Consider the following 15914-nt stretch of genomic DNA (forward strand, 5'->3'; position numbering starts at 1 on the left):
AGGAGGATTCTTTATCAGCTGAGCCACAAGGGAAGCCCAAGGATACTGGAGTGGGTATCCTATTTCTTCTTCAGCGGATCTTCCTGACCCAGGAATTAAACCAGGGTCTCCAACACTGCAGGCGGATTCTTTACCAACTGAGCTATTGGGTACATAGGTAAGCAGTACCATGAAAATACCATTATTAAAATAGACTAACAATGAGAAACTGCTCATGAATAATATATGAAATCATAATCATATCACTGAGAATATACCATTTAGTTTTCACAAAATGTTAAAAAATTAGCTCTGTTGAAGATTCCCAAATTATATAACCATTGTGATTATACTTTCAATTATAGTAAGCTATAGTGGAAATGTTCAAAAATAGGGATGAGACTAACAGTATATTATAACATATATTGGAATACATAAAAATATATAGTATCTTCAAAAAATTAATAAAAAGACAATACAATAGATAGTTGGGCAAAGTATATGACTAAGAAAATCATGGGTTAAATAAAAATTGTCAACAAATACAAAAAGATGTCCAACCCCACTAAATGCACAAGAAGATTCACATTAAAAAACCTTTTAATATTCTGAGGGATAATTAATTTTCCTTTTCAAGATAAAAGCACTCAACTTATTAGGAACAGAAAGGAACTTCCTCTACATGGTAAAGGACATTTTAAAAAACCCCACAGCTAACACTGATACTTACTGGGGAAAAAAAATAAACACTTTCCCCCTAAGTTTAGGAACAAGACAAAGATGACCACTCTTACCACTTCTATTTAACATTCTACTGGAGGTTATAGCCAATGCAATTAGACAAGAAAAAGAAATAAAAGACATCTAGATTGGAAAGGAAGAAGTAAAACTACCTCTATTTGCATATGGATCCTATCTTGTGTATAGAAAATCCCCAGGAAATTACTATTGAGAAAATAACTCTATTTACAAGAGGATCAAAAAGAGTACAATACTTAGGAATACATTTAACAAAAGAAGTATAAAACTTATACTCTGAAAACCTCACCCTGTATCCACAAAATGGCTATAATCAAAGTCAGATAATAACAAGTGTTAACAAGAAAGTGGAGAAATTCTAACCCACATATATTGTTAAGGTAAATGTCAATGGTGCAGCCATTTTGGAAAATAGTCTGGCAGTTCCTTGAATGGTTGATACAGACCTACCCTATGATCACATGACTCTTAGCTATAAACCTAAGAGCAAAGGAAACACATCTACACCTAACCTTGTACAAGAAAGTTCTTAGCACAAATATTCATAATTGCTAAAAGGTGGAAACAACCCAATGGCCGTCAATTGATGAATGAATAAACACAATGTAATGTATCTATGTAACAGAATATTATTCCACAAAAAGGAATGAGGTACTGATACATGCTGCAACATGCCTGACCCCTGAAAACACTGTTAAGCAAAAGTCACCAGTCACCGAAGGCTACTATTCATGACTTCACTCATATGAAATGCCCAGAATAGGCTTATAGAGACAGAAAGCAGACTGGTGACTGTTTAGCGGTAGTGTGGGGCTTGGGGAAAAAGACAAATAATAGCTTTTAATGGGTAAATATTCTCTTTTGAGCTGATAATGATAACATATCCCACTCACTATGCTGGCAGAAACTTTTTAAATTTAATTTTTATTTTATATTGGAGCATAGCTGATTTACAATACTGTGTTAGTTTCAGGTATAAAGAAAACTGATTCAGTTATACATATAAATATATACATTCTTCTTCATATTCTTTTCCTGTATAGGTTACTGAGAAGAGTTTCCAGGGCTATACAGTAGGTCCTTGCTGACTACCTATTTTATATATATTAATGTATACTTGTTAATCCCAAACTCCTAACTTATCCCTCCCCCTTACCTTTCCCTTTGGTAACCATATGTTTGCTTTTAAATCTGTGAGTCTGGCAGAAATTTTTTTTTTTTAAGTATATCATGCTGGCAATGATAGAGAGTAATTAAGGTAACCTGATGGACTGATACTGAAACTGAAATTCCAATACTTTGACCACCTGATGAGAAGAGCTGACTCATTTGAAAAGATCCTGATGCTGGGAAAGATTGAGGGCAGGAGGAGAAGGGGATGACAGAGGATAAGATGATTGGATGGCATCACCGACTCAATGGACTTGGGTTTGGGTGGACTCCGGGAGTTGGTGATGGATAGGGAGGCCTGGCGTGCTGCAGTTCATGGGGTCACAAAGAGTCGGACGCGACTGAGCGATTGAACTGAACTGATGCAACCACTTTTGAAAACCATGACATTGTTTTTAGATTAAGTGGTACACTCTTGATGTAGATATATACTCTGTAGAAAAGTTTGCACATATGCACTGAGACACTTATATGAATGTTTAAAACAGCAATGCTTGGAATATGAAGAAAACCACAAAATGTCCAAATATACTCAGAGGTATAATGTATAGTCATAAAATTGAATATTATGTGTGTGTGTGTGTGTATATATATATATGAGTGAAATATGGTTATATATATCAACATGGAAGAATCACACAAACATAATGCTGAGAAAAAGAAGTAACAAAAGTAGTTATAGCATTAATTCTAGATACATAAAATCAAAAACAGGGAAAGCATGCCTATTTTGTTTAAAGATTCATGATGTATTAGAAAATAATATTCAGCAGTAAGACCACCACAGATGCTACTAAAGTAGAAAAATATGTTTCTTACCAGTTCTCTTAGGAAATCCTATTGAGAGGGATCTCAAAGATGTCATAAAGTATCCATTATCTACTTTTTGACCAACAAATTTTACTGTTACTATTGCATATGGAAGACACTGCCTAGGTTTATCTACTGGCTTTGAAAGAATATTATATTCATACAAGTATACCTAAAAGATAAAGAACATTTTTATGATGATTAATTTTTACAGACTTGAATAAGCTTCTATTTTAAAAACTCTATTTAACTCCATGTTGCTATTTATTAACCATCTCTTTCATACATCTCCCCCTCCCTGTCTTCTTCAACTCTAGTTTTCTTGAAGATGAATTTTTTTCTCCACAACATATTTTTTCCTTGATAGGCTTCGAATATCAGCAGAAACAGATACAATCTATGTTTAAATAAAAAAGCATTTTTCCATTAAAACTGCAATGCCTTGCATATGCTAGGAACCACTATATTGTATTTTATCTGGGAGGAAAAGCCAACTAGAAAAATAACAATAGCTTAATACATCTTACATGTGGCAGCATATATATATCCTCTAAAATATCCTCATTTAATCATATATATATGATTATACATAATGATATTTATAACTTAATCTTCTATAAAAGGTTAAAAGTCTATAAAAGGTTAAAAGGTTAGAAAATTACTGTTTAATAATTAGTCTAGTATCTAATGACTTAAAACATAAGCCTTTTCTCCTTTTACAAAGTACAAAGGATCAGTAAGGTTATTTCAAAGTATCTTTCTTTTGCAAGTTAGGCATTAATATGAAACATTTAAATAAAAGTAGCTACTTGGATCAAAATTAAATGCAAATCTAGAAACTTCTTTATTAATGTTTTCAGATCACAAATATTAAATCAGCTTTTACTATTTATTTATTTAGGTCATATTATATGGAAAAAGGGTGCCAACAGACTTGGCAAAGTTGCCACAAACCTTTAATTCATAAAAAAAATGCAGTATCTGTGAAGCAGATATTCTTTGTGTTACCTTGTCATCTTATTGGCTTATTTGGTATTCAGGTCGTATTACATGACCTAAACAAATATGAATGAAGTAAGAAATTTCCACTTAATATTTTGGACAGTTGTTTTAAGAGCTGTATCATACAATGTGAGGCCAGTGACTTTCAAATAGTCAAGTGAATCAAAAAGTTAACATACTGCTGAACTGTAGGCTTGTAGTTCAATGGTATCCTTCAGAGAAGGTGTGTTTCTTGACATATGGCAGTCAAAATTAGGAGAAGGATCCAAAGAAACTTTGTTTTTATCTAGTGAAGGCTGAATTTTCTTCACTTTGCCAAAAAGAACCTGGGGAGGAAAAGGTAAAAAGAAAGTCAATAAAGATATACCAGAACATTTTAAACTCTCATACCAAGAAAGTAAAACTAGCTTCTATTTTAAGGAAAGAAATTAGAATGGGGAGATAATTCATGTCCCAGATGAATGGGATGACTTATTAGAATCATGTCCATTCTTCCCTATATCAAACTCTAAGACTATAGTAACACAATTTAACAAAAATTTCATAAAATCCATTTACAGAAATGAGTTTTAGTTTAAAAACTTCCCTGGAAGATGAAACAAGAATAACCTACAAAATTTTTGAAAAAAATATTTGAATCAGAAATAATGATGGAATAGGAAAAGTGACACGTACTTCCAGATATTAAGTACTTTTTAAAAGAATACTACCACAAAAATGGCAGAGATGGAAAAAACTGTACAAAGTAAAAAGTCCAGATAAATCCAAGCAGCTATAAAAATACAGCATAATATTAAAAGCATCATTTGAAACAGATGAAGCAAAACCAGATTATTCACTAAATGGTGTGGACCTGAAAAACATTAAATTTGTCTCTTAATCTATAAACCAAAATAAATACCAAATACATTAAATATTTAAGTACTGTAAACACTGTAGAAAGAAATACAAATATTTATCTACTCTCAAAGAGAATTCTTTTCTAACCATATTGCCAAAACCCACAAACTGAAACCATGCTTCTTTGTAAAATAGTCCAAAACTTCTGTACATCACAAAAAAATGATCAAATTGTATCGCAGAAAACAACACAACAGTTGTAAGGCAATTTTCCTCCAATTAAAAAGTAAATTTTAAAAAATGAGTATAAAAATTTTAAAATCTATGAACCATTAAGTGATAAAAGGTGGGGAAAAGTACACGTTAATACAAAAACATGTACAAATTTTATATCAGCAATTCTATTACTTTTATTTTTTCATATGCTAATAATTCATTCAAAGTTAAAAACAATACTAAATGTAATGTGGTACTCTGTACTTGGACACTGGAAGAGGAAAAAACATTAGTAGAAAAAGTGGCAGAAACCAAAATAGTACTGTACCAATGCTGGTTTCTTTCTTTTTTTTTTTTCATTTTATTATTTTTTAAAAATTGAGATATAATTGATATATATACTATTAGACTTTTAGTTTTAACAGAGTTGCCATAGTTACCTGAAATGGTAACATTAGAGAAAACTGTATATAGGAACTATCTGTACTATCTTTATAACTTTTCTGTAAATTTAAATTTATTCCAAAATTAAAAGTTTATTAAAAAAAACTTTTTTATTTTAAAAAAGAAAGCACTAAGTGATAAAACATTATACAACGAAAACCCTAGCTCTCAAGATTCACTTTAACGAATTGATAATGCTGATGAATCAATTAGAAAAACAGAAAAAACAAAAATCTAGCAAAAGTTATTAATAGGCAATTCACTCATTATCAGTGAATACGTGTGGAATGTTAAGCTCAGCAATAACTATGAAAAAGAAAAAGCTGAACAATGAGAAACTATCACATATTAGACTGGCAAATATTTTTTAAAAATATAATACACAGAGATAGTAAAGATAAGAGATAATAAACATTTCCCATGCTTTGCATAGGGATGGCAGTTAGTATAACCTTTCTCAGGACAACTGGGCATTACATATCAAAAGCTGGTGAAGTGTACACATACCTGTGACTCCTAAAACTGGACACATAAGAATTAATCAGTTAATTCTTAGCAAATAATCACAGGTGTGTGTAAAATGTACCTACATGAATAATCCAAGTACTACTTGAAAGTACAAAACAAAACAAAGCAAAAGTAATTTATATCCCAACTTTGAAAAACTTGGTAAAAAATTTATGGTAGTGCTGTACAGTGGATTATATAGTCATTCAAAATGATATTACAAAAAATATTGAATGGTATGGAAAATGTTGATTTTATAATCAATAAAAAAGTTATACAGTATAAAAGTAGTAATGTATTTTAATGACCATTGTACAATGCATATCCATGAATATGAGCAGAAGACGAAGTATAGATATACAAAAAAATTAACTATCATTATCAATGGGCTTTTTGGAGCTTCTGAGTATGTTCCAAATTTTCTAAAATCAGTATTCTAATATAAATTATACTTTATGACTTTGATAATACCCAAGATCTAAAAATAACTAAATAATACCAAATGAACCATTGGTTTTATGTGGATGTATACACATCCTAAGTTACATAATGAGGATCTTGTCTACCTACTGTGATTTTAGTAGTCTTGGCAAAGCTGCAATTAACCAAAAAGTATATCTTAGCCTACCTGTGTCTGTTGATGCTTACAATTCGACTGTAAGACTGATTTTTTTCTCAATGTTGAATAACTTCAGACTTTCAAAAAAGTTACAAAACAATTCAGAGGTCTATATACTTCTAACCCAGTTTTTCCTAATGCTAACATCTTATATAAGATAGTAAAATTATCAAAACAAAGTAATATTGTCTAACATTGTTAATTAAAATAAATAGTAGGAGTTTAATAACTTTAGCTAAACCAGAATTATTAATACCAATGTTCTGGAAAAAGACACTGAAAACACTCTGATATTAATTATAGTCTGAACAAAAGAGAGAGAGAAAGAGAATAAAGTCAATTAGAACAAAAAATATACATTAGGAAACCAAGATGATAAAGCCTACCTTTGCTTACTTGAAGATTTTATCCTGTATACCCACTAGAGTCAAAAATAGGGGAAAATTCGAAATGGTGATAATGATGATAACTATTATTTATTTTATACAATGTGAATTTAAAACAATAATTCATATTGAAAGTAAAATAATGTTTAGGTCAATTAAAGCAAACTGAATATAATAGTTCTTTTGTGCTACCAACCTTAAACATGATAATACTTTCTACAGTAATGCTTCTACTATGAGCATAATTCAAGGCAACATCAACGTGTCTAAATATATAAATTCCAAGAAGAGGGTTTCCTAGTATCCTCAATGAAGATGCTTTGGTACTTATTCCATTGTGATATATCTCCGCCACATCCTTCTGACGAAGTGCTAAAAAGCAGAAATGTTCTTCAAGTTCTCTGCCATGCCTTCCAGTCTCACGCATCTCTGACCTAAAGCAAAACAGTGAATAGTTAAATGAGACCATCAACAGAATTTTCAAGAAGACAAATACTTCAAGCTTGCTAAAGGTAGAAAACAAAAATTATAACCTAAACTCCTGAAATCCCACCTATATTCCACAAGAACTACTGAAACACTGGTGTATTAGGTAAGAAGTTCTACATGGCTTGCTCAGCAGTAGTAACAGTAGCAACTGCAACACCAGGTGATACAAGCGTGGTTCAGTCACTAGGACAGAGCTGTAATTCCAAAAGATTATCAGCAATGGAGAAGCTATAGAATCTAGAAAGTAATGTGTATACCAATCAAAGGAAAACTCCTCTTGAACACCACATGTTACTAATATTTATTACTTCCTGGGACACCACTCACAAATATTAATATTTATATGCAAGAATAATTCACCTCTAACAGTAGACAGCCATGGCAACAAAACACAAGCAAGACTCACTGATGAGATCATGACCACTTCTCTTTTCCCAGAGATGTCAGCCTTAACGTTCAACTCCACTGTTGTTATTTCCTGCTTATGTTTTCACCCTGATGTCAGGCTCTATAAACCACTAAGATCTCTATGTTTGATTGTTAAGGCATATTCTTAACAGTCAGAAGAATTAAAATACTTCTTTCTGTTTTCCTAATTTCTCTTCTGGTTTTTCTTACAATGTAAGTTCAGTTCAGTCAATCAGTTGTGTATGACTCTTTGTGATTCCATGGACTGCAGCACTCCAGGCTTCCCTGGCCATCACCAATTCCCAGAGCTTGCTCAAACTCATGTCCAATGAGTCGGTGATTCCATCCAACCATCTCATCCTCTGTCATCCCCTTCTCCTTCCACTCTCAATCTTTCCCAGCATCAGGGTCTTTTCCAAACGGTTTTTTGCATCAGGCGGCCAAAGCACTGGAGCTTCAGAATCAGTCCTTCCAATTAACATTCAGGACTGATTTCCTTTAGGATTGACTGATTTGATCTCCTTGCTGTCCAAGGGCCTCTCAAGAGTCTTCTCCAACACCAAAGGTCAAAAGCAGTAATTCTTCGGCCCTCAGCTTCCTTTATGGTCCAACTCTCACATCCATATGTGACTACTGGAAAAACCATAGCTTTGACTAGATGGACCTTTGTTGGCAAGGTAATGTCTCTGCTTTTTAATATGCTGTCTAGATTGGTCATAGCTTTTCACAAAGGAGCAAGTGTCTTTTAATTTCATGGTAGCAGTCACCATCTGCAGTGATTTTGGAGCCCCCCAGAATAAAATCTCTGTTTCCACTGTTTCCCCATCTATTTCCAAAGAAGTGATGGGACTGGATTCCATGATCTTAGTTTTCTGAATGTTGGGTTTTAAGCCAGCTTTTTCACTCTCCTCTTTCACTTTCATCAAGAGGTTCTTTAGAACTTCTTTGCTTTCTGCCATATAGGTGGTGTCATCTGTGTTATTGATATTTCTCCCAGAAACCTTGATTCCTGCTTGTGCTTCATCCAGTCTGGCATTTCTCGTGATGTATTCTGTATGTAAGTTAAATAAGCAGGATGACAATATACAGCTTTGACATACTCCTTTCCCAGTTTGGAACCAGTCTGTTGTTTCATGTCCAGTTCTAACTATTGCTTCTTGACCTGCACACAGATTTCTCAGGACACAGGTAAGGTAGACTGGTATTCCCATCTCCATAAGTATTTTCCAGTTTGTTGTGATCCACCTGGAATGTTAGGTCCATGAATCAAGGTAAATTGGAAGTGGTCAAACAGGAGATGGCAAGAGTGAGCATCGACACTTTAGGAGTCAGTGAACTAAAATGGACTGGAATGGGCGAACTTAATTCAAATGAACATTATATCTACTACTGTGGGCAAGAATTCCTTAGAAGAAATGGAGTAGCACTCAGCCAACAAGAGTGAAATGCAGTTCTTGGGTGCAATTTCAAAAACAACAGAATGATCTTTGTTCATTTCCAAGCCACATCATTCAATATCACAGTAATCCAAATCTATGCCCCGACCAGTAATGCTGAAGAAGCTGAGGTTGAATGGTTCTGTGAAGACCTACAAGATCTTCTAGAACTAACACCCAAAAAAGATATCCTTTTCATCAAAAGGGAATGGAATGCAAAAGTAGGAAGTCCAGAGATATCTGGAGTAACAGGCAAATTTGGCCTTGGAGTACAAAATGAAGAAGGGGAAAGGCTAACAGAGCTTTGCCAAGAGAACACACTGGTCATAGCAAACACCCTCTTCCAACAATACAAGAGAAGACTGCACACATGGACATCACCAGATGGTCAACACCAAAATCAGACTGATTATATTCTTTACAGCCAAAGATGGAGAAGCTCTACACAGGCAGCAAAAGCAAGACCAAGAGCTGACTGTGGCTCAGATCATGAGCTCCTTAATGCAAAATTCAGACGTAAACTGAAGAAAGTAGAGAAAACCACTAGACCATTCAGGTATGACCTAAATCAAATCCCTTATGATTATTCAGTGGAAGTGACAAATAGATTCAAGGGATTAGATCTGATAAAGTGCCTGAAGAACTATGGACAGAGATTCATGACATTATACAGGAGGCAGTGATCAAGAACATCCCCAAGAAAAAGAAATGCAAAAATGCAAAATGGTTGTCTGAGAAGGCCTTACAAATAGCTGAGAAAAGAAGAGAAGGGAGAGGCAAAGGAGAAAAGGAAAGATATCCATTTGAATGCAGAGTTCCAAAGAATAGCAAGGAGAGATAAGAAAGCCTTCCTCAGTGAACAATGCAAAGAAATAGAGGAAAACAATAGGATGGGAAAGACTAGAGATCTCTTCAAGAAAATTAGAGAGACCAAGGGAACATTTCATGCAAAGATGGGCTCAATAAAGGACAGAAATGGTATGGACCTAACAGAAGCTGAAAATATTAAGAAGAGGTGGCAAGAATACACAGAAGAACTATACAGAAAAGATCTTCATGACCCAGATAACCATGATGCTGTGATCACTCACCTAGAGCCAGACATCCTGGAATGCAAAGTCAAGTTGGCCTTAGTAAGCATCAATACGAACAAAGCTAGTGGAGGTGATAGAATTCCAGCTGAGGTATTCAAATCCTAAATGATGATGCTGTGAAAGTGCTGCACTCAATATGCCAGCAAATTTGGAAAACTCAGCAGTGGCCACAGGACTGGAAAAGGTCAGTTTTCATTCCAATCCCAAAGAAAGGCAATGCTAAAGAATGCTCAAACTACCGCACAATTGCATTCATCTCACATACTAGCAAAGTAATGCTGAAAATTCTCCAAGCGAAGCTTCAACAGTATGTGAACCAAGAACTTCCAGATGTTCAAGCTGGATTTAGAAAAGGGAGAGGAACCAGAGATCAAACTGCCAACATCCGTTGGATCATCAAAAAAGCAAGAGAGTTCCAGAAAAACATCTACTTCTGCTTTACTGATTATGCCAAAGCCTTTGACTGTGTGGATCACAACAATCTGTGGGAAATTCTTAAAGAGATGGGAATACCAGACCACCTTACCTGCCTCCTGAAAAATCTGTATGCAGTCAAGAAGCAACAGTTAAAAGTGGACATGCAACAATGGACTGGTTCCAAATGGGAAAGGAGTATGTCAAGGCTGTATACTGTCACCCTGCTTATTTAACTAACATGCAGAGTACATCATGAGAAACACTGGGTTGAATGAAGCACAAGCTGGAATCAAGATTGCCAGAAGAAATATCAATAATCTCAGATATGCAGGTGACACCATCCATATGGCAGAAAGCAAAAAGGAATTAAACAGCCTCTTAGTGAAAGTGAAGAGGAGAGTGAAAAATCGGGCTTAAAACTCAACATTCAGCAAACGAAGATCATGGCATCTGGTCCCATCACTGTACTACAAACAGATGGGGAAACAGTGACAGACTTTATTTTCTTAGGCTCCAAAATCACTGCAGATGGTGACTGCAGCCATGAAATTAAAGGACGCTTGCTCCTTGGAAGAAAAGTTGTGACCAACCTAGACAGCATATTAAAAAGCAGAGACATTATTTTGCTGACAAAGGTCCATCTAGTCAAAGCTGTGGCTTTTCCAGTAGTCATTATGGATGTGAGAGTTGGACCATAAAGAAAGCTGAGTGCTGAAGAATTGATGCTTTTGAACTGTGGTGTTAGGAAGACTCCTGAGAGTCCCTTGGACAGCAAGGAGATCAAATCAGTCAATCCTAAAGGAAATCAGTCCTGAATATTTATTGGTAGGACTGATGCTGAAGATCAAGCTCCAACACTTTGGTCACCTATGCAAAGAACTGACTCATTGGAAAAAACCCTGATGCTGGGAAAGATTGAAGGTAGGAGAAGAGGGGATGATGGAGGATGAGATAGTTGGATGGCATCACCGACTCAATGAACATGAGTTTGAGCAAAGCTCTGGGAGTTGGTGATGGACAGGGAAGCCTGGCATGCTGCAGTCCATGGGTTGCAAAAAGTCGGACACAACTGAGCAACTGAACTGAACTGAATATACTGGCAAAGCCAGGGCATATACTGATGCTAGGAATGAGAAGAAAGGCAGGGACTACCCAGCAGCCACACAGCAAGAGACTGTATTTCCCAGTGACCTGCTCTACCAATGACCTTGACAACTTTCACCACCAAAGAAACCAAAAGCCAGCACAGATTTGCCTGGACCCCTGCAAATTTCCCCAGGTTCTGTCCACAAGTATTGTCATTTGCTGATGCCTGTCTCCCGAGTCCCTCCCCACCCTCTCCTCTCTTGGATCCCCAACCAACAGCCAGTCTGTGCCTCTTCCACTGCAGCAGTGCAATACACCACCCTGAACTGACACCCACATAGGCGCCTGGGACTAGTCCCTCCAAGTGTGTACTTACACCTCTCACCAACCTAAATTGCTATGTGAGCACCATGGTGACACCCTGCTGAAAGCCAGGGCCCCCCAGGAGCATGTGGGCCCAGATCCAGCCCTGTCTTGAGTCACTGGCCTGCACCTCTAAGCTCACCTGCAGCTAGCCCCTCCAGCTATGCACCTGGATACCTCTGGTCCCCATCACTGGCCTCCTCAGCTATGTGTCTGTGGCAAGATCCAGTAGTCATAGTGCTGCACACCAACAGCCAGGACCCCCACAGACGTCAGCAACCCTGCCACTAGCACTTGCTTTGATATCAGCTGTGGCCCCCAGGGCTACATGTGTGTTTATAACGAGCTCTGTCACCACACAGGTACCTGTACCTGGCCTGTGTGGCTGAGAGTGTGCACACCAGGCAGCTTGGCCCGCTACTGCTGCTTGCTCTGGTGCTCTCCCTTGTTTATGACAAGGAGATGCCACTGAGAACCCCAACAGTCCTTGGAGCCTCTGCAGATGCCTGGCAGTGCTTTCCAAAGATCACACAGTTGTCAATGTTGTGGATCCCAATGGCTTAATCCAATGAGTTACACCACAATCCCTGAGCATGGAGCCACACACGCCCCTTCACAGGGAACTCTGCACCATTAACCCAATGTCTCAGCAATCTTCAGCATGTCCCCACCCACAGGGGAATAGGTCTTTTCTTAGCAAAGTCAGTCCATAAAGTCTCTTCTTCAGCATGCAGACACCTAGGCAAGGATACAGGATTGTGGAGAGTCAGGGAAACAAGACTCCACTGAAGGAATACAGTAAACCTCCAGGAACTGATCATCCCAAAATGGACATAGAGGATTTACCCCTTTTTCCAGGGTGTGACTGGCTCAAACTGATTTAGTTTTACTTCATCTTGGAACCAATCATTGATATAGTAAATGAAATTAGGCATGGATGGTTCAGTCCACTCATCTGGGGTGGAATGTAAACTGAGATGCCGAGTACAAATTCAACCTCAGTGTCAAGAGAGGTATTGACGATCTTTAAAATGATACCCTTTCAGGAAAATCTGAAATGTTTAAAGGAGCGTTATCTTAAAATAAAAAAGAGTCAAATTGATACAAATAGGGCACTATACTTAAAGAACTGAATTCAGTTCTCTATTATCCACTGAGACCAGTTAAAGTTCTTAACTCTTCAAAACACCTCTCAAGACTCTTAGGAAGAATGCTCAATTCCACACCTATGCACCTACATCTTTATTATAACATATGATTTTACATTTAGCTGTATGTCTTCTCTACTGGAATATAAACTCTTGAAGGTTGAGGAGAAAACATCCACTTCTCTCTGAGGGTGATAAAATGAAGAACTGACTCATTTGAAAAGACCCTGATGCTGGAAAAGATTAAAGGTGGGAGGAGAAGGGGACAACAGAGGATGAAATGGTTGGATGGCATCACCAACTCAATGGACATGAGTCTGAGTAAGCTCTGGGAGTTGGTGATGGAAGGGAAGCCTGGCATGTTGCAATCCATGGGGTCACAAACAGTCAGACACAACTGAGCAACTGAACTGAATTGAATTAAATACATTTTCTGATACAGTAGGCACTGAAATGCTCAATGAGCGACTGAATACACATATATTTAGATAATTAATGTCTGCTGATTTCACACTTAAGAAGTAGTAGATGCAATGTAGATGAGAAATGGAGACTGGTGCATTTTTGGAACTACTTGTTTTTGACAAGACAGAGATTATAAACTCCTCTAAGGGGAACAACAAAAAGAAAAGCTAGAGGCAGTCAATGTTATTAACACTTTCTCTTTTTATCTGTCTATCTTATTTTTCTCTTCCACTAACCATTCTGGTATTTCCTTAAAAAAAAAAAAAAACCTATGCCTTAAGGCTACTTAAGGGTATCTTCTAGCATCACTCATTTAAAATGATGACATTAAAATGTTGCTTAATTTAACAATTAATTGCCCACTGTGTTGCCAGACTCAGTTCCATACTATGGACACAAAAACAAGTAAGATAAAACTCATACTGTAGTAAGGAAATCAGACAAAACCAATATAAAATGAGTATCAAATACTACGGGATATAAATGAGTTTGTCTAATTGGGCAAATACATAAATCCTACACCTATTAGTCATTTAGAATGTTCTGTTAGGTCTTGTATAGTTGGGGAGTTGTTTTAACTCTTTTGTAATGTTAACAGGGAGAAATAAATGGTTGAAATGAAGTATTAGGGGGGACTGTGAAAAAGGACACAAATTAAAATGCCTAATATAACTCAAATCAAGGAACAATGCAAGAATTAATTTTTGATCAAATCATTATTTCAATCTGGAGGGGGCAGCATATAGTCAGTCCATTCTACTTTTGCTCAAAAGTGTGGTTTTTAGGAAAGACTATGCCATGAACTAATTCTGTCATTTCTATCCATTCTCCCAAACTGATACCAAGTGGGGTAGCATGTTTGAGTCAAGAAGAACTTATTCTAAAACAACAAAAAGAGATCAAACACATTCTGGAACAAGTTCTCAATGTGAATCCATCAAGCTACAGTTAGGTTCTAACTTAAAATGCAAAATGGTGAAGGAAGCAAGTTCAGGAAATGAAAATGCTGAACCGTGTTCACACAAGATCTGTACCTATAAATACAAAATGTTTACAATGAGAACTTCCCATGTGCTGTTATTTTTTCTTATCAAAATTACCTAATGGAATGTGTCTTTCCTCAAAATAGAAGGGGTACTTTTTTTTTTCTTTTGGTCCTGCTATGCGGCATGTCGGATCTAGTTCCCCGACCCGGGATCGAATTAGTGCCCCCTGCACTGGGAACACGGAGTCTTAACCAGTGGACTGCCAGAGAAGTCGGAGAATGGGTAGTTTTTAAAAGTTAAGTGTCAGAAATTGTGGCTCTAGTGGAATAGTTGGAAACAGCCAGATACAACTGTGCCAGATTAAAACATCAACTGTCTCTGAAGGACTGAATCAAGAAAAAAAGGTACATTCTAAATACTTTAATGCTGTTTTATATTATGCAAGAGGCACAAGGCATCTACAAAATAGCTGTTTAATTAATGTGCTGATGTTATGCTTCTGAAAAATTTATGAAGATTAAAAAATTAGAAGGGTGTGTCTGAAACCTGGCTACAATAATGTATAAAACTTACTAATCAAATCTCACATGTACCTCTTTACTGTTACAAAAAGCTATGAGATGGCAACAAAATAATGAATAAAACACTTCTGTACTTATTTTCTTGGTAACACTTATAAAATCTCAAATGGCAGAAATAAAAAGTTTGTATAAACACCTCACAGAAAAAGCAAACAAAATCTCAAACATCTTTAGGTCACAGTAACTTACCTCTTAGAAGTAAAATTTTTTTCTAGACCCTCATTGTGAATCAGTTTTGTATCCCCAAACTGCCATGAAGACTGTAGGTCAGTGCTTACATCAAGCCGGCACTCGTTGAGAGTATCATGTATGAAACTATACTCTCTAGTATTGGTGTAACAAGGTGACAAGTAAACTAAAAATAAAGAAAAGGGTAAGCAGTTATTTGTGTTTAAAATGACATCATTGTAGGATAGTTGGGGTCTTTGGGAAGGTCATGTACACACTGCTATATTTAAAATGGATAACCAACAAAGACCTATTGGACAGTACATGAAACTCTGCTCAACGTTATGTGCTAGCCTGGATGGGAGAGGGGTTGGGGGATGAATGGATGCATGTATATGTATGGCTAAGACCCTTCGTTGTTCACCTGAAACTACAACATTGCTAATCGGCTATACCGCAATACAAAATGTTTTTGGTGTTAGAAAAAATAAAATAACATCATTGTACATCTGCACAATGACAACTATAGATATGTATAAGA

The 15914-nt window shown here is 36.3% G+C and overlaps 1 protein-coding gene across 1 annotated transcript in view; it reads right to left on the minus strand.

Moving 5' to 3' along the window:
* Nucleotides 1–15914, minus strand: part of TEX15 (testis expressed 15, meiosis and synapsis associated) — a 65229-nt gene that overhangs the window by 20600 nt on the left and 28715 nt on the right. The window contains exons 3-6 of the mRNA XM_040242902.1: nucleotides 15395–15560; nucleotides 6929–7166; nucleotides 3900–4046; nucleotides 2728–2890 (exon numbers count right to left, since the gene is read on the minus strand). Of these exons, the coding sequence (XP_040098836.1) occupies nucleotides 2728–2890; nucleotides 3900–4046; nucleotides 6929–7166; nucleotides 15395–15560 (714 nt within the window). The remainder of the gene's footprint in view (nucleotides 1–2727; nucleotides 2891–3899; nucleotides 4047–6928; nucleotides 7167–15394; nucleotides 15561–15914) is intronic.

The sequence above is a fragment of the Oryx dammah genome, unplaced genomic scaffold (assembly GCF_014754425.2).
Source record: "Oryx dammah isolate SB20612 unplaced genomic scaffold, SCBI_Odam_1.1 HiC_scaffold_7, whole genome shotgun sequence".
In the NCBI taxonomy this organism is placed as follows: Eukaryota; Metazoa; Chordata; class Mammalia; order Artiodactyla; family Bovidae; genus Oryx; species Oryx dammah.